The 24,405-nt window shown below is 30.2% G+C and overlaps 5 protein-coding genes across 9 annotated transcripts; 3 read left to right on the top strand and 2 right to left on the bottom strand.

Moving 5' to 3' along the window:
• The first annotated feature begins 2,306 nt into the window (after nt 1–2,306).
• On the top strand, nt 2,307–5,603 carry LOC124932148 (stomatin-like protein 2, mitochondrial). The gene is made up of 9 exons (XM_047472757.1): nt 2,307–2,613; nt 2,707–2,950; nt 3,050–3,199; nt 3,914–3,971; nt 4,060–4,152; nt 4,719–4,751; nt 4,830–4,921; nt 5,041–5,100; nt 5,188–5,603. The coding sequence occupies exons 1-9, from the start codon at nt 2,456–2,458 to the stop codon at nt 5,407–5,409; spliced, it is 1,110 nt and encodes a 369-aa protein (XP_047328713.1). The 5' UTR covers nt 2,307–2,455; the 3' UTR covers nt 5,410–5,603.
• A 181-nt stretch (nt 5,604–5,784) lies between these two features.
• On the bottom strand, nt 5,785–6,517 carry LOC124929020. Its single transcript, XM_047469275.1, has one exon. The coding sequence runs from the start codon at nt 6,490–6,492 to the stop codon at nt 5,785–5,787; it is 708 nt and encodes a 235-aa protein (XP_047325231.1). The 5' UTR covers nt 6,493–6,517.
• A 2,449-nt stretch (nt 6,518–8,966) lies between these two features.
• LOC124928590 lies at nt 8,967–11,614 on the top strand. 3 transcript variants are annotated; one of them, XR_007098563.1, is made up of 3 exons: nt 8,982–9,088; nt 10,546–10,790; nt 10,931–11,614. XR_007098563.1 is itself a non-coding variant. In XM_047468828.1 (3 exons), exons 2-3 carry the CDS (start codon nt 9,260–9,262, stop codon nt 9,862–9,864), a joined length of 498 nt encoding a protein of 165 aa, XP_047324784.1. In that variant the 5' UTR covers nt 9,071–9,088; nt 9,248–9,259; the 3' UTR covers nt 9,865–10,096. The 3 variants fall into 3 exon arrangements, 2 of the variants coding, with proteins under 2 accessions (XP_047324785.1, XP_047324784.1); XM_047468828.1 differs by lacking the exons at nt 10,546–10,790; nt 10,931–11,614 and adding exons at nt 9,248–9,280; nt 9,388–10,096 and having other exon boundaries at nt 9,071–9,088; XM_047468829.1 differs by lacking the exons at nt 10,546–10,790; nt 10,931–11,614 and adding an exon at nt 9,388–10,096 and having other exon boundaries at nt 8,967–9,088.
• Nucleotides 11,615–11,729: 115 nt separating this feature from the next.
• LOC124931223 (DNA-binding protein BIN4) lies at nt 11,730–15,766 on the bottom strand. Of its 3 annotated transcripts, XM_047471648.1 has the most exons (13): nt 15,537–15,763; nt 15,422–15,461; nt 15,006–15,246; nt 14,771–14,826; nt 13,793–13,946; nt 13,472–13,539; nt 13,343–13,393; nt 13,133–13,250; nt 12,989–13,035; nt 12,608–12,634; nt 12,430–12,505; nt 12,196–12,332; nt 11,732–12,120 (listed from the first exon to the last, which is right to left on the bottom strand). In XM_047471648.1, exons 3-13 carry the CDS (start codon nt 15,226–15,228, stop codon nt 12,016–12,018), a joined length of 1,062 nt encoding a protein of 353 aa, XP_047327604.1. In that variant the 5' UTR covers nt 15,229–15,246; nt 15,422–15,461; nt 15,537–15,763; the 3' UTR covers nt 11,732–12,015. The 3 variants fall into 3 exon arrangements, with proteins under 3 accessions (XP_047327603.1, XP_047327604.1, XP_047327602.1); XM_047471646.1 differs by lacking the exon at nt 15,422–15,461 and having other exon boundaries at nt 11,733–12,120; XM_047471647.1 differs by lacking the exons at nt 13,343–13,393; nt 15,422–15,461 and having other exon boundaries at nt 11,730–12,120; nt 15,537–15,766.
• Nucleotides 15,767–17,514: 1,748 nt separating this feature from the next.
• Nucleotides 17,515–19,922, top strand: LOC124930724 (chloroplastic import inner membrane translocase subunit HP30-2). The gene is made up of 6 exons (XM_047471071.1): nt 17,515–17,972; nt 18,340–18,455; nt 18,677–18,803; nt 19,284–19,432; nt 19,507–19,569; nt 19,651–19,922. Exons 1-6 carry the CDS (start codon nt 17,682–17,684, stop codon nt 19,673–19,675), a joined length of 771 nt encoding a protein of 256 aa, XP_047327027.1. The 5' UTR covers nt 17,515–17,681; the 3' UTR covers nt 19,676–19,922.
• Nucleotides 19,923–24,405: the final 4,483 nt, after the last annotated feature.

The raw sequence follows: 24,405 nt of genomic DNA, 5'->3' as shown, positions 1-24,405 counted from the left end.
ACAGCAGCAGCTAAACCTGGATATGTGATGACGGTGAAACCGCGGGCGGATTTATTAGGGTCTTGTTTGTTTATGATATAGTAAAACTAATTTAGAAACTTATTAATGATTTAATTAATAAAGTAATTAACTAACTAACTAAAGTTGTTTAAATTATCCAGTTCTCATCAAACAAGACTTACATTGTGGGACCTACAAAAACAACGCGTTTTCAAATCTCCGTGTAAAAAGCGTGTTTACCAAAAAAATAAAATAAACTAGACCTTTATTTTAACCAAGATATTCAAAAACTTACCTCAACAAACAAAAACACAATTTTTATTTTAAATTTTAATAAAAAAATCTTGTTTATATTTATGGTTTTTATTTATTTGATCGGAATAATTAAAATTAAACAGGGTCTGGACTTTGTAATTTTTACATATTGGCCCTTAGTTTATTTTTTTCACATAGATTAGATTGAGCTTTGTGTCATATAAGTATGTTGATTAATTTTCATGAATTAGCTTAAGGATTATAGGTTAATGATTTTGAGAATTATTTATTAAGAATGCAATGACGGCGTAATCTTTCTCATTTTACATATAGCCGGCCAAAAAGTAACGCAAACTAGGCCCCACCCCTATAGGGCACCCAAGAGGCAAACTAGGGTTTCTTCAATAGGATTTTTCACTTTTCACTTAAACCCATTTTTTCTTCATATTCTTTAAGCTTTAAGCAGAAAACAATTTTTTTTTTTTTTTAAATAATGTTGTTGTGCAGTTACATATTTACTAATATTAATTTTTTAAATTTTATTTTATATATTAGTTTGGTTATATAACAAAGGTATTATTTTTTTAGGGGTACCAAATTTGATTTTGACTAGGGTACCTTAAGAGGGCCGGTACTGCACTGGTCAAATATTTTTTTATCTTATAAGTTAAAATACATAGTTAAGGGCTAACTAAAAAGTATATATATATATATATATATATATATATATATATATATATATATATATATATATATGAGAAATGATTAAGTTAGGGAATTTGGTGAGGGAATGACGTGGCATAATCTTATTCGCTGAAAAAATCAAATAATTTCTCTATTTTCTCTCTTTCCTCCCATTTTTACATTTTCCAACCAACCAATGAAGGTGATGCCACGTCATTCCCTCACCAAATTCCCTAACTAAATTCCGTCACTCTATCACTCCTCATATATATATATATATATATCACATAATACCTTCAAAGATTTTAAGGATTAATAATATCATTGGCTACTTGCTAAATCTCTTGATTAAGGATTTGTTTGTGGATGTTTAAATTGTTATTTTTATTCAGTTTTGATGCGTTTACATTGTTCATGATTAATGTCTTTTTCAATATATATTTGTCAAGATTTCTGTAATCTTTAACCACTCAGAGATAAGTCAAGTTGTGCATCCATATCTAGTTAGAAGACAAGTATATTTGACATATGTTAATTCTCTGGTTTGTGAATGTTTGACTACCCTTCTATTTAGTTTATGGGTCATTATATTTGTCTTAAGAAAACAAGTTTTGTTTATCCTAAAATAATATATAAAGTTCTTGATAGAAACTCAAACTTTTGTTTTTTTTAATGTTAAAATTATTATTGTTATCATTTTTTTCTGATTTGAGATATTTTCAATTTTATTATAAAGATAGTTGACACCATTAAATTTGTTAAGATTGCATCATATTTGTGATTTGTTATGATTGCCCCCTATTTGTGAGAGTGAAATATCGTTATCATTGCGTATATAAAAATCAAATTTGTAATCTTAATAATTTCGGAAATATTAGACATGTAAACATGAATTAACTCAAATGTATGATAAAAAAACATGGAGGGTATATTTGCTCTTGTTTAGTGTTTTAACTTTTTTTTTTTTTTTTTTTTTTTAATTTAGAGATTTTTATGCTTTGAATATTGTTGCCCAATACAACTTTCATTAAAAGTCTCTTATTTTGGTTTTTATTTTATTTTTTTGATGTGCCCAATAAGTCACCTCTACTAAGAAATCAGAAGAAAACAAAAAGTATTTAGGTGGAATTGTGGAAACTGGGAAGGCCATCTTCTTTGTTGAATGGATATTAGAATATGTTTTACAAATAAAACCAGTTACAAAAACTTGTTTAATTAAAAAATTAATTAATAATTCTGTTTTCTGTAAAAGAAAATCAAGTATTACTATATAGTCATCGAGGCTATAGACGACTCCTTAAAAAAAAAAATTAAAAATAAATGAATTGCTTGGAGGAGGGTTTAGTATTATTATTAGAATTCACGTTTATTTGAAAAACAAGAAATTGCAATTTCATTTCATTTCGGCGAAAGGGGGTTTGTTAGGGCTTTGCATTTGCCTGAACTGAAGCGATTTCCATTTCATCTTTCTCTCTGCCCGCGCATTCTGTTTCTATCATCTTCTTCTTCTTCCGAAATGAGTATCAGTAGATCGAGATCCATCCTTAAACAGATCAAGCCGTTGCTCGTCCCTCAAAGAGCGATTTCACCTTCTCCACTCTCATCCATTCTTAGGCAATCCACGCTAGCCTCCTCCGTCCGCAATTTCCGCACTAGTCGCGATCCTTCTCAGAGGTAAAACCTGCATTCATTATTTCTTTCAAGATTTACTTGCCAATTAAATCTTATTTTAGTTATTTGTATTGATTTTCTGCTGATGGAGGATAGGTATGAAATATCTCCTCCTATCAACTGGGGAGTCCGTATAGTTCCTGAGAAGAAGGCATTTGTAGTGGAGCGATTTGGAAAATATGTCAAGACGCTGACTCCTGGAATTCACGTCCTTATTCCTTTCGTTGACCGAATTGCTTATGTGCATTCCTTGAAGGAGGAAGCAATTACAATTCCAGACCAGTCAGCTATCACCAAGGACAATGTCAATATCTTAATTGATGGTGTATTGTATGTTAAGGTAGAGTTCCTTCCTTATTTTAATTCATTATCACTTCATTTTGTCCAGTCAGTTGGTTAATGCAGTGAGTCTCTGTTTATCTATCTTGTTTGGATATAGATTGTCGATCCATGTCTGGCATCATATGGTGTTGAGAACCCTGTCTATGCTGTTATTCAGCTTGCACAGACAACAATGCGAAGTGAGCTTGGTAAGATCACGCTTGACAAAACGTTTGAGGAAAGAGACACTTTGAACGAGAAAATAGTGGTGAGATTTCACTTGTAGATAGATTATACCTGCCTTCACTAGTGTTCTTATATTGGTTTGTATTATCAGAAAGGTAGCATACTACAATAGTATGAATGAAATCCTTGTTTATTCAAATTTATTAATGTGAAAAAAACATGTAAATAGTGTTTGTTTGCACCATCAATATGCTATATCAGTGCTCTTTTTATTTCTCCTTTCATGTTGATTATCTTGGGTTTCAAATAATTCACTGTAAATAGAATGCATACCATAGATGAGGTACCAATACCGAGTGAAGTCTCTGGAGCAGTCTGAAAAGGAAGGTATAATGTATTTGCGAATAAAAATTATCTTCTAAAGAATAGAGTAATAATCTATACTTGTTGCTTTTATTACAAGGTTCACTTGTATATGAGATAGTAGTAAAAGTTGATCTCCAAATAATTTTGTATCAGGAGTAAGCTGCTATTTGACGTAGATTTTGTGATAAGTGACTCCATATGAAAAGTTATGAGCAACTTGTTATGCAAATTTTCTCTAATATCGAGACTTGAAGCTTCATTGATGCCAATGGTTGGACTATGCATGATTTGTTTGGAGATATTATTAATTCTTCTAATTATCCAGCTAATGGCTTAAATATTCTGTGAAATTAAGGTTTAGTTTAATGTGATAAGTTGTTGCTGAATATGACAAGTATTTGACAAAGGTGATAGTTGCTTCTCAAATCAGGTTGCCATCAATGAAGCTGCGAAAGATTGGGGGCTAAAGTGTCTTCGATACGAAATAAGTCAGTGTTGAACTAAACTGTTTTTTTTCTTCATAAATCCTTCTGCAGCAAATGTTCATAAAAAATATATGTTATCTTCATTATTTAGGGGATATATCTCCACCTAAGGGAGTAAGGGCTGCTATGGAGATGCAAGCAGAAGCTGAGCGCAGAAAGAGAGCTCAAGTTCTTGAGTCAGAAGGTAACTTAACATCTTCACTCAATTGTGCTAAAATGTTGTTTATGGTGCTCATGTTTTCTATGCTAAATGGAAACTGATGCATGTGTAACACAGTGAACTTTCAAACATGGAATTGACCATTCTTCTTAGTCTATTACCCAGTTAATATACATATTTGACATCATATGATGTAGATAGGAATAATTATAAGATTTGATCCGTTTATTCCTTTACAGTATTAAATTGGATATGTGATAATGATGTAATAGTTACAGTTGAGAACTTGGGATATGCAGCACAACATTATAATTACACATTCTGTTTTCTGATGATAAATCAAATATTAGCATGTGTAACTTTGATGTTTAGGCCTTGTTTGATGAAGGGTTATCAAATAACCCCTTATCCCATCATCATTCAAATCATCAACAAAATATCAAATTACCCTAACTTTATTTTTTATAAAATTTAACATAGTCATATGCATTTGTTGGTGTAATGAGTTTATTAATTTAATTTTGCTCAAAGTATTTTTTATTCAACTTATTGACTCCTTTCCTCTATATGTATCCATCTCATTTTTTCAGGATTTAGACAGTCGAATATCAATAAAGCACAAGGTTAGTTCCTCGTGGATTGGAAAATTGTCTCATACTAAGAATGAATCTAATGTTTCCGTTTTTTTTTTATCAAATCAGGAGAAGCAGAAGCTATCCTTGCTAAAGCACGGGCAACAGCCGAAGGAATTGACATGGTTTCTAAAGCCCTAAATGAAAGCGGTGGCGTGGAGGTGAGTCCTTCTCTTAGGATCCACTTCTGAAAAAGGACTTTCTGTGAATTACAACTTATAATGATTGCTGTAAAGATAAAATACTTTTTATGGAAGCTAAACTAGCCATGCATTTGCAGGCTGCAAGCTTAAGAATTGCTGAGCAATATATCGGCGCCTTTGGTCAGATTGCCAAAGAGGTAAAAATAGCGAGATTTTGAAGGAAGATGAAATGCATCTTTTAATATTGCCCGAACATGACATATTTTATCTGTGTTGCACTATAGGGTACTACATTACTTCTTCCTGCCTCAGTATCTAATCCTGCAAGCATGATGGCCCAAGCTATGAGCATATACAAAAACTTGATTCATAATAAAACCGTCGACGGAGCGCTAGAAGTTGGTCCTGCTGATTCAGGAAAGAGTAAACCAAAATCGTATGATGCAGATCATTTTGGGGAGCCTGTATTTTCCCTTCAAAGTCCTAATAAGAAGAACGATCACTAAAGTTAGTCACTACCACTAACAACCAAGGTAATGAATGATCTGTAGATCTCTGTATTATTTTTGTTTCCAATATGATCAAAAGAAGAAGTTTTTCACATTTAACAACATGTGTATGTGCAAACCATGAAAGGAAGAAATTTGATGTTCTTTTGGTTTCTTTCATTAAATAAAGACTCTCCATTATTTGAATTCTGGCATTAATGTTATCTTTATTGGCACAAGTTAAAGATTATATATATGATATGAAAGGCCTAGGACTAGGACTAGAACTAGGAAATGCTTATTCTTGAAAAAAAAGAAAAAGGAATGATTTCAACTTGAGTTGAAATCCAAACATCTTCTTCTTCTTCTTCTCTGTCAGTAAAGAACAAACAGTCATGCAGCAGCAGCAGAAGATTGAATCTCTGGAGGTGTTGTGACATCCAGAAAGTAGAGCAAAGAAAGGAGAGATAGGCTGCTGATGAACATGGGAATAGGGCCAAATACCCAGAGGAACAAAGGGAGGGTGAAGTAAAAAGAACGCAACCCCAAGGACCAGAAATAGCTCCCCCTGTTAAGGGTCCTTCCGACGTACTCTGCCTTTGTCCAGTGATTGAGGTTAATGTTTTTGCAGGGGACGTTGATGAGTATTCCGACGTGATTGTAATACCTTATGGATTGTACGTTGAGCAAGAAGGTGACAATAAAGCAGACCAAGATGAAGAAGAACTTGATGGTGAGCATGCGATCTCCGGTGTCACCGAAGAAGAGAGTGGATGATGGACGGTAACCGCCGGTGCTGTGTGTCATAAGGACGGCAATGACTGAGCTTAGCATGATGGCTGTTGAGGCTAAGAGGGTGGATGCCATGATGTTGTTTCTTAATGTCTGTACAGCTAATACGCCGTTGTTGTTGTTTCTGGACAAGTCGTGGTCATGATCCATCATGGCGTGAACCCATAAACGGCGGTTGATGGAATTGATGCCGATGACGGTGGTGGTGGGATGGTTGATAACCTGGCGGAGGAGCCAGATGTGATAAGCTACTAATGCTAAGAGTCCTCCAGGAACCAACAAGAAATCCAAGAGTGATTGTTTCTCCATTTTTACGAAGAAGAAGTAGATAGATAGTCTTATTAGATCTTAGGGGCTTAATAAATATAGGGACACCCATATGCATGAAGAAGGAAAAAGTAAATGTTAGGGTTACGTGGCATGGGCAGAGGCTATTTGACTTGTTGAAGAACATAAAACACAACGATCGGTGATGGTGTTTGAAGGAAGATTAATAATTCATTCTAACACAAAGACACACGTGTCTGTGTTTTTACTCAAAATTAAATGCTTGCGTTGCTCAGAAGCAAGACTTAGATTAGATTAGATCGATCCATCCACTAATTGATTAATGGGGTTAAAACGATTCACTCTTATTATATATAAAACCAAACAATTTGAGAGTAGTTAAGATGTATTTTTAAATCTATTTGACAAAACAAATTGAGAGTAGTGAAAATGATGTTTAATAAATAATACAAGTGGGATTACTTGCATATTAAATGAGACCTGTTGTCACATAGCATATACCATCTTAATTTATTATTTGATCATATGAAATGTGTTTGATTTAAGTTATGACTCGGTCGGTCGGTTCATTCAACGTTTTATTTGAAACAAAGAAATCAGTATTGTTGGGACAGTTAAGATAAGTCGTCATATATATGATATGCTAGATTAAGGATTCAATTCTTATTAGTATTGCCACAAAATAACATGGTCAATCTTCTTTAGACATGCATACAGTAATTGGAGTAAATAAAAAAAATAGTTTCATAAAAATTAAATTTTTCGAAGTTTTTTTTGTTACTATAATATCTTTTTTATTTAAAATTTATAAAAATAAAAAATATTTTAGTAATTAGTTAATTAATTGTTGAAAAAATATATATTATATACTAAATTTTAGTGAAAAAAAACCAAGAAGTGTGGATTATTTGAAATTTAAACAAATCAATATCACTCTTAAATATAATCTTGATATTATCAAACAAATATAGAAATTTATTTTATTCTTTCTACGAGTTTGAAATATTAAATATTTAAGTTGTTTTAATTATTTCATAAATATTCAAATAAGGTGTTGTTTTTCATGAAAGGAATTTCCAAAAAAAAAATGTCTATGCATTGTTTGTTTGATGTAGACCATCTGATTCGATCTAAATAAACTAATATTAGATTGTAAATGCTTTTTTCTATTTAAATTATTAATGGAATAAATCAACATCATTATTTATCATTCTTTTTATTAAATTATTAATGGAATATTATTGTCTTGTTTGATCTGGATTATTTGAATTATTTTTGGCTATTTAAAATTTTTAAATAAAATAATCGAAATATTATTATTAATTTTATTTTATTTTTGCTAAAAATTGAGCTATTAATTACTATACAAATCAAACAATTTAGTAGAATATTTTATTTGTGTTTTGAGATTTTTTTAAAATAATAACTCTTACTTTATCCTTTATAATATTAAAAAATCATTAATTCATAATCCGTACAAGGAAAGTAAATTAATATATTATTATAAAAATCTAAATATTAAATTATTAACTAAAATATTGAACTTATTTAATATTTTTTTTTTATAAAACTGTTATTATTTAATATTTAAAATATTATAAATAAATATTGTAATTAATAGATTAAGTTATGATTTAAAATGTTAATATTATAATAATCCACAACAAACAAGCTTTAAAACATTAGTTAGCAAAACACAGATCAAACAAGATCTAATGATAGTGCTTATATTATGCGTTCAAACTTGAAACCCCTTGACTTTATATGATCCGGTTATTTAAATAATCTCGTTTATTTGAAATTATAAAAGTGAGATTTAGGTTTTAAGGTTAAAAAATAATATAAAATTAAATATATATATATATATTTAATTTAATTTTATTTAACTATTTATTGAGGTCCCTAATTAAATATAAAATGTTAAATAAATATATCCGAGTTGATAATTTTTTTTATGATACTAGACTTAAAAAACAGTTATTTGAAAGAAAAAAAATTAACTTATAAATTTTATTTGATAAAAAATATTTATAAAATATAAATATATTTGTAACTATCATAATCTAAAACAAAACAATAGATCAAATAAGAAATAATTTAAATAAGCAAAAATCAATAAAGATTTCAGCAGGTAGGTAAAGGTTAGGTAGGTATGAAGTTTGGATAAAAGAGGGCGAGAGAGAGAGAGTCTCCTAGCACGTGATGCAAGTGTGCGTGTCGTCCAATCGCGGAAAGATTCGTTTACATGGAGTGCGTACAATTAGGGGCTTGTTTGGTTTCTAAATTTATTTAATTTGAAAAGTCAAATTATATAAGACGTATTGTATTTATTTAATTTTAACTTAAAATCAATATGACTAAAAATATGACATTTGAAATAATAATTAATATTTGATATTGTAATTAAATATATTGAAAATAAAATATGATATTTGTCGAAACCGACGGATGACCATAACTTCCAACATTGGTCTATAAATAGAGATCCCATTCTCCCTTTCATCTTCCTCCCCAATCCATCTTTTTAGCAGCTGAGAAGAGAGAGAGAGAGAAAGAGAGAGGAGAGAGAGAGCTGTGGAATCGCTCTTTTTGTTTGTTTGCTTCTTCTGTGTGACTGGTAAGTAATTCTTCTCTCTCTTCTTCCTCCAGGAATTTTGACCTTTTTTTACGGCTTACCTTTCATGATTTCTTCTATTCATCGAGATTCACTTAAACTGTGGTAGAAAAATCAGTGTTTATGATTGTTGATTGCATTAATCTGGTAACTGTTTGTCAGATCTGTCTCGTTATGACTTATACATCAGCGCAGGTAGAGAATAAATACAAATTGAATCTGAAATATAAGATTCAATGTTTATTCTTATTTTCACATGCGGCGAATAATCTCTCACGTTGTTTTCGTGATCGGATCTGCAGAGATTTGGGAGCGAAGAAGAAGAATCAATGGAGGGGGTATTTGGAAAATCTATGGTAGCTTCCGTGCCCACGAATGTTATTTTTCTGTCGAGTATTCTTGGACAAGATGGTTCTTCAAACCATGTTCACAAGTGTGATTGGAAGTGTGGAAACGAACACGTTTGTGGAAACATGTATCGCTGCAGACTAACAGGGCAGACTCACATCTGTGATAAAAACTGTAACCAGAGGATTCTGTATGATAATCACAGCTCCCTTTGCAGAGTTAGCAAGCAGATATTCCCTCTAACACCGGCTGAGCAGCAGGCGGTCAAAGGTGTCAGGAGGAAGCTCGATGCCGAAACCCTCGATACCACCACCTCATTTGCGTTTAAGCGTAGCCGTGATTCTCAGTTCAATCCATCTCCTTTTGAGAGGTCCTTTACAGCAGTTTCTCCAGTTTGCAGTCAAGTTGGAGATGTAATGGATATGAACTAGACAATATTATTAGCCTTTTCTCCACCCCCAATTGCTCTGCTTTTATATTCTGTTTCACCCTTTCCCATTTTGCTGAGTCTAGTACACTATAGTAATAGTAATAGTAGTAGTAGTATCCTTAGATAAACTTGAATGTCAGTTCTACTTTGGACTTACTTAAATACCTCTTCTATGAGGGTATCTCCATTCTCATCTATAACTATTCCACTTACTGCTTATTTGTTTAACTCGTAATTACCTGCTCTGCTTCATATTTGAACTGTGAATTCCTTTCTTTTGGTTTGTTTGCATTCTCTGCAAATAATGCAGCAGAGATGCATATGGTGATGTTTCGGATTATTTTTTTTTATCTGTTTTCACTTGTTGGAATTTTGTTTCCTGCAGTACAGGTTTCCCCAGTACAAATAGAGGGCATAGTTGGTTTGTGTGCAGTTGAAATAATCATATTATGTTCTTATATTCCAACTAAATTCTCTTGTTTGTGAAAAGCTAGGTCCTAAACATGATTAATGTTGGTTTTGCAGGGCTAGGAGCTGGGACTTTTTTTTTTTCTTTTTTTTTTGTTTGTTCTTGATCATGCAGGATATATATAAGGATCATTGCTTACTATTGTTTGTGTTTCATAATATTGAACTTATACAATGATCTGAATTTCGTCAATCTCTTGTTGTTTTGTTTCAGGGACCAGAGAACTCTTCTTATTGGTGAACTTTCAAAAGGGGAAGACCTAGCAGTGTTGATGATGTTTCACTTTGCACTGTATATAAATTGAGCCGATGACAGATGGCTAGATGATCGGTTCTTGATGATGAACTGGTTGGGAATTCCAGGAATGCGACAGCCTATTCAGCTAGATGATGATAGCCTCATGCATAGTCCACATCAAATCGGCCTATCCATGCACATACTTTGGTTTGTAGACCTTGGTTAGTGACTTTTTCTTTTTTTGTTTTGTTCTTGATCATGCAGGATATATAAGGATTGTTGCTTACTATTGTGTGTGTTTCATAATAATAAACTTATGCAATGTTCTGAATTTCATCAATCTCTTGTTGTTTTGTTCCAGGGACCAGATAACTCTTCTTATTGGTGAACTTAGCAGTGTTGCTGATGTTTCACTTTGCACTGCATATTAATTGAGCTGATGACAGATGTCTAGATGATCGGTTCTTGATGATGAACTGGCTGAGAATTCCAGGAATTCTACACTTGGTTGGTGGTTGCTGCAGCCTATTCAGCTAGATGATATGATAAGCCTCATTCACAGTCCACATCAATTGGCCTATCCATACAACATACATTTGGTTTGACCAAGAAGAACAAGGGGATTTCAATAGTCTATCATGGATATATATTGTTGGTTGGATTAGGTTAAAGTCTTGAGCCTGATTTCTTCATTCTGTAAGAAACTTGACCCTATTTATGACTTCAAGTTGTTGGTTCATTAGTGATTTACCCTAGACCTTGGTCTAGGAGGTTAGGCCCCATCCCCCACTATCTTTTGGTCTTGTTCAATTGTCATAATATACTATTATCCCATTATATATATATGTGTTATACAATGTCCCCAAGATAGAATTTTCAAGATTCTATGTAATAAAAACAGTTCACTCTTTTCCATATATGTCATGGATCATCTCTTTTATTTATATACTTAAGAAACAATTGCACTGTTGTTGATGTGTAAATAGTAAAATTAGGCCTTTCATTATTAGAATAAGTCGGGTGAGATATTTAAGAGGTTTTGATTAATCTTAATTAAGAATTAAAAAACATTTTATCAACCAAAATTGATTCAATTAATGAGCAATGGAGCAAATACAAAAGAAAATCAACATAAACATATAAGATGTTCATACTTGAATAACTTGAGTACACCAAATACAATTTCCAAATCGAATACAAATGCCACTTTATAATGTTTAGAAAATACAAACATTTTAATTATTCTTTTTCCTATTTTTTCTGTAACCAAATCCTAAAACAACATTACCAAATGAAAAGTTTTAATGTGATAAGAAAAATTATAAAAAGTCTTGCAACCAGGAGTGGAGGAACTGCGCTAAGTGAAAAAGAACTTTAGGCTTCTCATTGTCGTGTTCTAAATCGTTCATGCTGCCTGCCATTGACGATAGATTCATTTCTGAGTCATTACTTCTTGCTCTTCCCTCCTTTCTTTGTAGAAGCCTGCGTTTTCTTTTTAACCTTTTTAACTGGCTTTCCTGTTGTTTTAGCTCTTTTCTTTGGAGGACCACCCTATACATACAAGAAAATCAATTCCATAAAGCCCTCCCCCAAACACAATATTTAAAGGTAATATGGAACACATACTGCTGATGGCTTTTCAGCTTTTGTTCTACTTTTTTTGTTGGTTTGTTGTTTCTCCGTTTCCTCATTTTGGTCTGGAACAGCTTTAGGCACCCTATCAGATTCATCTCCAGAATCGAATGAGAAACCTTCTAGTGTTCCTGCTCTCAAATGAAAGGAAGGTAGTAACTACTTTGAATACCAAAATCAGATGAAGCAAAACTATAACCTCAACAACGACAAAACAAACAAACAAACCTTCAACCATTGTCTCTGCCTCGTAAACATTTGATTGAGGTTTCAGTTGAATAAAATCATTCATGATGGCCTCTATCTGATAAAAAGAATTGTTCGATTTCAATAAGACTTATATCCTGCATCTTGTCTAGTCAGTTGAGCCATAAACAGTGAAAATATAATACTGATGGAGACAAACCTTTGCTTCTGATTGACCAAAGCTTACCTACAGAATAATAAAGTGGTGCTTAAGCCAATTTTCACAATAAGGGCTTGCTTGAAATGGATTTAAGCAAAATAAATTACCTTTACATCATCAATCATATTACTCTTTATAACATTTTAATATATTAAATTGAAAGGATATTTTAGTCAGTTAACCCATAATCCACTTCTTTATTTAAAATTAAAAAAAAAACTACATCAATGAGCATAGCTATATATTGTTGTCTTGCATGTTAAGATGTTGCAAAAAGAACTATAGGAGTTGAAAGGAAGATGATACTGACAAATATTTTGTAACTGATGCTTTTAAGGCTATAAATAAACGATACATAACTACAGAAACATAACAACTTACCACACAGAATGTCCTGGAGGGAACTATGGTCGTCTTATACATGGTTCCTGCAGCCAATGACACATATATGTTCAGATAATGATTATATGTAAAAAATCATTTTTTTCACAGTAGTTGTGCTGTTCAGAAATCTATGTAACGTGCCTTTCATATCTAACAACATCTCGTGATTTCTCGATGAGCTATTTGAAATAACAACTCGTCCAACGGCACCCACATCACCACTAATATCTATGGAATCATCTTCACACTCAACAAGTGCCTGCACCACATAATATCCTGTCACATTGCTACTATCAGTGTAATTCTAATCAGAGTTCTTACTAAATAGTTTAGCTCCAGATTATTGTATACCTTTAAACGGTTGACTTTCTCAGGGAGCACTAATGGTATCCTTGCAGAAAACTACACATATAACATCTTATAAAGGTTATACAGCGGCTTAATGAAAGCATCTGTGTGATGACTCAAAAAAAATCTTACATCAGACTTGTTATGCTTTCCAGTAATCTCTTCCACTGCTACAGCTGGATCATCATCATTTCCTATAAATGAAAAAGTACTTACAAGATTCAGAACCCATATGTAGAGACATAGAGAGATGCCTGTTACAGAAAATGAGATGACTACCAATGTATGTATTTAAAGAACAAAATTGTGTTACATTAAAACTTGCAGCAACTTGTTTAATATTTCGCACTTCACTGAATACTAACACAGACTCCGCTAAAGAAAATAGACATAGCATGACAGGGTAATTGCAGAGAAGCTTGAACCTCTTGTATGCATGTCAGAAGATCATACCTTTCTCGGTAACTTTATTTGTAGTCTTCTTCTTATTAACTGCAACTGTCTCCTCCACTTTAAGCTCCACTTTTGGCGATTTACTTGTACCAGCTCCCCGCACTGGACTGTCATGTGTTTCGGAATCAGATGACAATGCCCAAATTGATTGGGCCTGTTTAGGAAAATACAATACATAAATCAGAATATGAATACGAGTGGTACTGGGAAAAGCTTCGATACATTTGCAATCCTTTTCACATTATACAACTCTACCACAAGTCATCTTAAATTGATAGAATAAATAAACCCTTCAACTGAATTCCAGGCATATATCTTGTCGTGTAGAAGATATTACTCTTTAAATAGACATTCCAAACAATGTTCTTTTCTGCATAAGCCTCCTAATGGGTTCCCCGAGCCTATATAACACCAACACTGAATTGGTGATCTATTCTAATGCAAGTTGACATCCTGTGTTGGACTCTCCTTTGAGTCCATCTGTCTGTTTTCCAGAGAGACCACGCTGATATGAGGAATAACTAGGGCTAGGTTAAAGATGGAAAATGAACCCTGGCACTAATCTACTATGGACACCCCTTAAATACACCTATTCTGAAGTGTGAGGTGAAATCAGGACAGAGACATAATAATATGATCAGAAAAAAGAGATTTGTCATGAAAAAATCGGAAATACAACATGAGGATTGACCCTAAAACTTGTATACGATTGGTCCATAGATGGTTGTAGAATAAGTTTATGATATTTTATCTAGTTAAATTGATATTATATATGATGTATATAACATAGCTCTTCGCAGATAAGGAAGTCCCAAATTTATAGAAGCTAGACCAAATAGCAAGTAGTATATACAGAACTTTCCTATGTAATCAGTATCATTTAATTTCAAAGAAAGAGAGCAGAGCATGCTCTTATTCTTTTAATTTCCTCAATGACAACACATAATAAGCAAGAAAATTTGGAAAGATGGCCTGTACATTGTTTTCAGTGCATTCCTCTTCTTTTCCCACAGCTTTTGGATCATTCTCCATCCCTACATTGTTATCCATAAGGCAACAAATTTATATCTTTAAAGGTATACAAGTCTGACTTAAGATTCCAGCTATAATATGATCAAAAATCTAATTCTGAAATATGTGACTGGGAAAAGGAAGAACTCAATAAGCATTTTATGTTGAACTACTCAATCATTGACACAATAGTAACATCTACCTGGTTTGCTAGGACGATCCTCCGTTGTCTTCTTTTCCGAGATTAACTTTGCTGATTTTGCACGTTTATTTGGAGACTGCATTTTCTTTGATGCCTTTTTGACTGAGAACTCTTTGTGGTCATCTGCAACAACCATATCCTCAGACACTGGTTTATCATCGGTGCTTCTATCTTCACCAAGAGAATGGTCACCAGAAGCTTCCGAATCAGATGAAAGATGCATAACTGACAGAGTGGAACCCTAATCAACCAGTGGAAATTCATAAAATTAGCTCTCAACACATGATTTAATTTCTCGATGAGCATAACATATCAAACGGTTACAGTTGATGATCCAACAAAAGAGATTTCACATCTACTATAAGTTCATTAATTGGTAAATAGGAGAGAAAATAGTGCGCAACTAAAATACTGACATCTATGCAAATTAGCCAAGTTCACGTCGAATTAATTAACCTGCATTAACAGTTAAATTGTTGCTACATAAGACATCATGATGAAGAGATTAAAAATACACACACACACACACACCTGAGGCTTGAAAGTGCGCAACCAGTCCGGTGATTCATCTCCTGGAATACTCATTTTTTGCAGATGTCTCCAGAAAAAGGAATTGTTCTTCTGTACTCTAAGGCTCAAGCACTTGTAAAACCCTAGATCTTGACGACACAAGTCAGAGAAAGAGAGTCGGCTTGTTTGTTGTAATATTCCTACACCTATCTTCTTCAACTGCAAGTGTAGATCAGAGCGAGCGCTAAAGGAGAAACCGGGAAAACGTCGAAGACGGACGTATTATCTTATTCGCCCTTCAGTTTCAGAAATATATACAATATGCTCTTAAACTTGTTTAGACTAATTCAAAACATATATTAGTTATATTTACGGCCGATTAAGTCTTTTTTTTTTAATAAATTTAAATTGGACACTATGTTATATACATTATTCAATTTTTATAAATTAATTATTATATATTAATTAAAATACACTGACTAATAATAATTTTAAATAAATATAGAATGATCAAGAAATTCTTTAAATTAGGATTATTTGGATAACTTAATAATAATTTTTAGGAGGTGATAATTTTTTTATTTATAAATATTTAAAAAGTATTAATAAAATAAAATTTTATTTTTAAAATAAATGATATTTTTAGTATTTTTACTTTCTTATGGGGATGGTTTTTTAACTCAATTCTCAAACGACGACACATTTATTATGTTCTATTTTTAGACAATAATATTACAGTCTAAGACGACGATTATGTTGTTACTCATTATCCTCCTCCATATTAGATATTGTGTGTAAGGACGACAATTTAAAACCGTCTCGCGGTAACCAAACAAAATTGCCCCGTTTGGGGGCAGTTTTTCCCTAAAACCGAACGGAAATTGGGCGGGGATGATATTTATGTCCCCTGCCTCGATCTCACATCGATTCTGCCACAATATATTTATTTATTAATTAAATTTTATAAGAGTTGCAACTTTATTTTTTTATAATAATATAAAATTTCAATATTATATATATATATATTATATTTAAAAAAATCGTTTATAAAATTTAATTATATAAATTTTTATTTTAAAAAAATTATAAACGGTGCCCCGTGAGGATTACCCGAAACCAAACGGGACGGGGATGATATTAAAAAAATCCCCGAAATAAAAACGGGGCGGGGATGGTAAATGCATTCTCCTCCCCGAACTGCTCTATTACCATAATTTGTGTGTTTGTGTTATACCTCCAAAATTATATAAACGATAAAAAAATGTTGAATTAGAGAAATATATGTACAAAAGTTATATTTTTAAAATATAATAATATAAATAGACATTATATGATATAAAATATGTTTGAATAGACCAGTTAAACAATACTTATATCAAAATTGTGATTATCCCCTCGGTGATAATTAATTGAGATTGAAAATGAATATAATTTTATTTGAAGACAAAATAAGTTTAAAAAACACAACCTAGTTGAAACCTTAGCGATTGATTATTTGAAGTTAGTTATAATAACGATCCTAAAGTAATAATCGTTTATACTTTAACTTATGTTCTTCATTTTGTACTATTTAAAAAAAATTGTAATAAAAAGAAATTTTAATAATAAAAAAAATATATAATGAACAATTTCAAACAAAAAAAATAAATGTATAAAGATTCATTTAAAATAAAATTATATATAGAAAGATATTTAAAACTAGTTAAACCTATAAATAACATTATACATATTAGCCATATTATTTAACTAGATACTCAAAACATCATATAAAAATTCATTTTGACCCTCGAAAATTAATAATTGTTAACGTTAAATAAATAATATTTGTCTTTAAAAAAATAATATATTTTTATATATATTAATTATTTCCTTTAGTTTGACAGTAAAAAAATAGCAAATAACGGGCAAGCAGAGGTAAGAGTCAGATGAGTCTAGGTCAATTTCAGAGGCAGAAAAAGGTAAACAAGGCACGAGATGAGACCGACTCTTCCTTTTGTGGGCCTGTGGCTACGAGACGGCTAGGTTAGGTCGAAATCGAAAGAGGATTGTGGAAGGGGTGAAGTTGGAATTTCGAATTTGGAGATAAGAGCAACTCACTCTGCTATCCATATTAGACTAAACCCTCCTGGAGTTGGGAAAACGGAAGAAGAAGAAGGCTCTTGAATAATGGGAGACGGAAAGCAAGGAGTCATGACGATTAACACCCAGAATCTGAACCCAATTGGTCAGTTGCAGTTGCAGTTCAAGGACCTCGAGACCAAATTCAAGGAATGGTTGTCCAAGCAGTCCTTACCCGTTGAGGCCGCTATAGTTACCGCCACTAGCGCCGCCCAGGGTGCAGTCATGGGTGGCTTCATGGGTACCCTCACCACCGACATCTCCTCCGGGATCCCAACCCCTCCTCCTAATGTCGCCGCCTTCACTCCTGATGCTATGGCTTCTCTCAAGCAAGCCCAGGTACACCTTTCATTTCGATGCTCCACATTTTTGCATCTTTATGTTATCCCAATTATTAACACTCCCTTTCAGACCTCATGTATCTCAAAATCATAATTAAAATAGTCCAAATATGATGGATGGACTTGCTATTGTTTATTGCTGGGAATTCACTCAAGACAATTGATTTATGGATGAACTTGTTATTGTTTCTGATGTTAAAAGCTGCAACAAATGCCTCTGGCTCAAACTTCTTTTCTAATCTGTTAACTAGTTGTATTGTATTTCTTTCATTCCAAAGATACTTCAGTAGATTGAAAGCACCATTTAGTACTGTTTTGATCCACAAATTATAAAAGTTGGCTATTTTTTGTGTACTTGTTCTCAGGCCTTAGGTGGGGGTCCATTGATACAAGCACGGAATTTCGCGGTCATGACAGGGGTGAATGCTGGTATATCTTGTGTCTTGAAAAGAATAAGAGGAAAAGAGGATGTGCAGTCCAGGTAATTCCTTTTGAACATTAAGCTTTTCGTTTAGAGTATTATTGATTGTTTAGGCAATTAGAAAACTTTGGCTCTCATGTATTTAGTCTTTCCTCTACAAGAATCAAACATATTGTCCTTACTTAATTGTCAATTAATGTGCGACCTTCCAGCTTATTTGATTGGATTTTGTATGTGGTTCTTGCACATATTTCTGAGATTATTTGCCTTTATTTTCGCAGTATGGTGGCTGCTTTTGGATCGGGAGCCATGTTCTCATTAGTGAGTGGTGTGGGTGGTCCAAATCAGGCCACAAATGTTATTTCATCTGGCCTCTTCTTTGCGCTTGTTCAAGGTGGACTTTTCAAGGTAACTTATGAAGTTATTTACCCCCATCCATTATTACATTAACTTGTCTAGTGTTTTAATTATATTGTTCAGGAAGAGTGGCAATGTAGATAATTTGTCCCTTATTTAACTCTTTCATTCTTTCTATGCAAGGGTTTGGCGTTTTTTTGTCTATTGGTTATGTCTTCTCATAAGCTTCTATGCCTAGAGGTTTAAGATTTGCATAGAAAAACCATATTCATTCATAACTGAATCATGCCATATCTCTACTATTTATGATATTTCCCTTATTCTATTGTTACAAGATATTACCAAAATTTGGTTAGAACTTACAAAATCATATGTGAACCGACGTTCTCCTTTGTAGTAAACTTATCTCTGGGAAATAAAAGATGCCTAGGAGATCCTGTTTGACTTGGCTCTCTTCCTTCTAGTGGAAGGTTAATAGTTCGTGTGAGGCAGATCATAAATTCATAATGGAATTTCTATATATTATGACAGATTGGGCAGAAGTTCTCTCAGCCAGTAAAGGAAGACGTGAACTACGCAAAAACTAGAAACATGTTGACAACTCTAGGCCTCCAAAATTATGAGAGGAATTTCAAGAAAGGAATGCTAACAGACAACACCTTGCCATTGCTGACTGACAGGCTAGTATCTTTTTGAGTCCGCCTAATTTCTTTTGAATTTCTTATTTCTGACATTAGTATATATATTCTTACAGTGCTCTTAGGGATGTGAAGATACCTCCAGGACCGAGGCTCCTTATTCTCGATCACATCGAAAGGTGTGATGATGATGCTTCTTCGTACAATCATTTTTGTTGTCCTACAAATCGGTCTCATTTGGACTCTCTTTATGTGTTTAGGGACCCGGAACTTAAAAGCAGATGATGGAACTTAAAAGCAGTGTGTGGTTGGGCTGGATTGTATCGTAAGGAAGGAGGCTCTTGCATGCACGGTTAAGTTTTTGTGTATCGATGTCCAATTTGGTCAATGGTTTTGTTATTGTTGTTGTTTTCTGAGGGTCACTCTTTGTTGCTGCGCAAGAGACAGAGTCTAGTGGTAGGATTTGAATGTTGTTAGGTGACTGTTTGTCAAATAAGATTGATCTATGAATTCTCGTAAACTGCTGCCTGCCTATCATTACAAACTTTTTTAGCTCTGATTCATAATGCAAGCATTCTTGCAATCAAGTCAAATACAAATTTGGATCAATTATATAAATTGAATATAGGTAATTTTGGTTGAATGATAATTATACAGATATTTTATGTTTAATTATTTTATTATTATTATTATTATTATATATATATATGTATATGTGTGTGATAATTGTTAATTTATAAAATATTAAAATGTTTTATATTATTTTTTAAATAATTTAATTAATTTTACACAGTTTTTTTATGGTATATTATTAATATTTATAAATTATGATGTTTAAATTTGAAATACTATTTTAGTTTAATCATAAAATTAATTATTTAAATAAAACGATAATATGTCACATTTTAAATTTAAATTAATATTTGTTATAAATTTATGAATATGTTATATTTTGCTCATCATTTTAAAACTGTTAATTATCAATTGTAAAGTTTAACAATTATTTCTATCCATATAAATAAAAATAATAACTATCATCATGGTAGTTTTCACTTGTTATTTATAAAATATCTTCGTGTAGTTATTATTGTTTTTTAAAATATCATATTATAATAATTATTATTACATAATAAACTAATAATTATTAAAAAAAAAATGTATTTTGAGATTGATACAAAAAAAGTAATTTATTATTATTTTAAATGTGTAAAGCAAACAATAAACACATGTTATCTTAAATAAAAATAATTATTATGTAATTTAAGAAGGTTTAAGTAATTTTATTTTTTTGAAGTTACTAGCATAGCAGGACCCACATGACATTGCTCAGGGCCGGCCCAGCCAGACATTTGGGCCGCTCTTGTCATTCTATTTTTAATAACTTAACAATTATTGCAAATTATTTTTCCCACCCCCTCTCATATTTTCACCTCCCGCTTAACTCCTTAATTAATTTCAAAATAATTTATTTATCCCTACCACCTTTATATATTTACACATTTCTTATTTTATTTATTTTATTTTATTTTATTTTATTATTGAGTGTTTTTATTAAATATAATTAATTAATTAATTTTTAATATTTTTTTAACTTTATTTATTTAATTAAAAATACAAAATATTATTATTTTTATATTATAATTATTTAAAATATATTAAATATTGAAATATATAATAATTTAATAAAATATAAATAATTAATATTTTATTATATTAATTATATATATATATATATTAAAATACTTACAAAAATTATTTATCAAATAATAATTAATAATTAGTCTAATTATAATATTTTAATTAATAATATTATATATTAATAATTAGTCAAACATAATATTTTTAATTTTAATTAATAATATTATATATTAATAATTAGTCAAACATAATATTTTTAATTTTAATTAATAATATTATATATTAATAATTAGTCAAACATAATATTAATAATTATTAATATTTTTATAAATAAAATTATCTATTAAATAATAATTAATAATTAATATAATCATAATATTTTATTTAATAATATTATATATTAATAATTATTCAAACATAATATTTTTAATAATAAGTCTTAATAATATTATATATTAATAATTAGTCAAACATAATATTTTTAATAATAAGTCGCTTCACCGCCGTCCTAAAATAAATAAAATAAGAAATGTAAATATATAAAGGTGGCAGGATTAAATAAGTCATTTTAGAGTTGATTGAGGAATGAGGGAGGGGGTGGGAAAATAATATTTAATTATGCATCATATTTTGTCACTTGAACTATGTCAACAGAGGAATATATCTTATTTATATATATAGGTTTTGACAAAATATTTAGTATTTTTCTTAAATCTACAAAATACAATTCTTAAAGTATTTTATTTTATAGTAATATTTATTATAAAAATGTAAACAGATGTAGTTCTGTCTACATTTTCAAGCACTCTTTTAGCACTTTCCCATTGTTGTTTCATACATGACCAGTAGTAGATGGCACGATCATCACATTTTTTTTTTAAATATATTAATCACAGTTAATGAAACTACTGTTAATATTAGTTTATTCATGATTAAGTTATTAAATGACAATTTTTGGTGGATGGTTAAATAAAATGTTATACCAACAAAATTAATATAATATAAAATTTGACATTTTAATTTTTAGATATAATTTTAAAGCTGTCCTATATAGCATGCTAATAAATAATTTAAATTCTAATTAAAAATATGACACTGTATATGTTTAGTTGATCTATTTTGTTTTGTTAGCGTTTTGAATTGAAATATGATTATGAATAACAGGTATGTGGAGGGAGTTTTGAAGGGGCGTTAATCTGATTTTGGTCGGAAAAAAAAAAAAAAAATATCTTCTCTCCTCCATTTATCTTTTTTTCAAACAAATAATATTATGACACATCCTCGTTCCCACTCCCCAATTCTCTTTCTCCTTATCACCCCCATATAAAAAGGAAATAACTTCGTTCAATCTATTTTATATTTTTATAATAATATATATATGTATACCCTTTTCTTTAATAAAGTGGACTTTTAGCTTTCTTTAAATGAAGCACGTGTGTCACGAGACGGTGACAACACATAAGACAGGACAATTTACGGGTTGTTTGTGGGGCTTTTATTTTATTTTTCCTTCTATCAAGAAGGATATGGTTTTGTTAGATATGAGTTTAATGAAATACTGAAGATGATTTTAAAGAGTTATGTATTTTTTAATAAAATATATTAATATATAAAAATAATTTTACTTTTTTAAAATATCTTATTTTATTTAATGAATTAAATTATATAATTGATTTATAATAATATTTTTTTTTAAAAGGAAATTAAAGATATTTTAGTTAATTAATTTAGAGATGGATTGATAGAGATAATTAAATGATGTTTGATTATGGTTATATTTTAAAAAAATAATACTTGTTTTTTTATAATTTTTATTCAAAATTCAATATTTTTTAATTTTTATTTTTTTTAAGTAAAATAATTAAAAAGATATTTATATATAATAATAAAATTAATAATTTAACATAAAATATATTTTTGTTAATAAATAAAATTAATATAATGAATAAAAAAGAAAACTAATAATATTTAATTAATTTGAATTATTTAAATAATTTAAATGATGAGTAGAGTGTTTTTGGATTTTGAAAGAAAGAAAGACTGTGATGTTGTAATAAAATATTAATAATAAAATACAAAATAAAATTAATATTTAAATTTAATAACTATTAATTTTATAGATAATAATAATTTAAAATAACATTATTATAAAAATAAATTTTAATTCTCTAATCTAACAAACAATAAATTAGGTAATGTGGTTCTGCAATTAAATTAATTCGTTAAAAATATTTATCAACCAACTAAAATAGCTCAAATGATAATGATCAGAAATATTCTTAAATTTTTAAAAAAAATATCATTATCATTAAGTTAAAATGATTAAATGAATGTCATCTCTCTCTTTTGAGGACATAAAACCTCTTTTATTAAAAAATAAATAATGTTTATCAATATTCAGAAAATAAAAAAATTACATTTATAAATGGTAATGCCTTTTTTAGTATGATAAAAAAAATTATAATAACAAAAATAAAATTATATTTGACTTGATAAAAGAAATTGACCTCATTTAAAATGTTGTCAACTTAGTAACGTTTTGACTAAATGCAGAGTTGTGAAAAAAAATAAAATTTGATAACCTAACCGAATTGATAGTTTATCGTTTATTGATTAATCGGTTTTAACGGTTCCGAATTAATCAGTTTTTTACCGGTTAAACGGTTCGATTTTCGGTTAAATTATATATCTAACGGTTTAACCGGTAAATCGGTAATAATTTAATCACATATATTTATATTAGTTATTTTGTAAATTCTAAATATATTATAAATAATATTTAATAATATATATGTTTTTTTTAATTTTAAATTATAATTTGTATAGAATTATTTTTAAAAATATATAATTTATATAATTATTAGTTTAAAAATAATATATTAATATGTTATAAAATATTTCTAAATATATGTATGAAATATTATTACAATATATTATATTATAATATAGATAAAAAAAATGGAGAATAACATAAAAGTATGTCACAAATAAAGATTTTAAAAAAATTATTTAATAAGTTTAATAATTAATTAAAAAAAAGTGAATTATCGATTAACCGGTTTAACCACTTATCAGAACCAATAGTTTTAAAATCGATAAAATCAATACCAATACTAATCGGTTAACCGGTTTGTAAAATAAGAGGTAAAATCGGATGATTAGTTAACCGGTTAATCGACCGGTTGAACACCCTATCTAAATGTAATAATTTTTTTAACATTTTCACAATAAGCTTATTTGATTTTAGTTTTATGGGTTTTTCTTCTTCTGTTTTTTTTTAAGTATTATTTGACATGAGCATTGAGTTCTTAGTTGATTTAATTATTAAAATATTTGTGTGAAGACTAATTCAATTCAGTTGTTTAAAATCTTTACAT

Source organism: Impatiens glandulifera, chromosome 3 (genome assembly GCF_907164915.1).
Source record: "Impatiens glandulifera chromosome 3, dImpGla2.1, whole genome shotgun sequence".
Classification (NCBI taxonomy): domain Eukaryota; kingdom Viridiplantae; phylum Streptophyta; class Magnoliopsida; order Ericales; family Balsaminaceae; genus Impatiens; species Impatiens glandulifera.
Note: the sequence above shows the minus strand (reverse complement) of the source record. Positions and strands in the feature narration are given on the sequence as shown.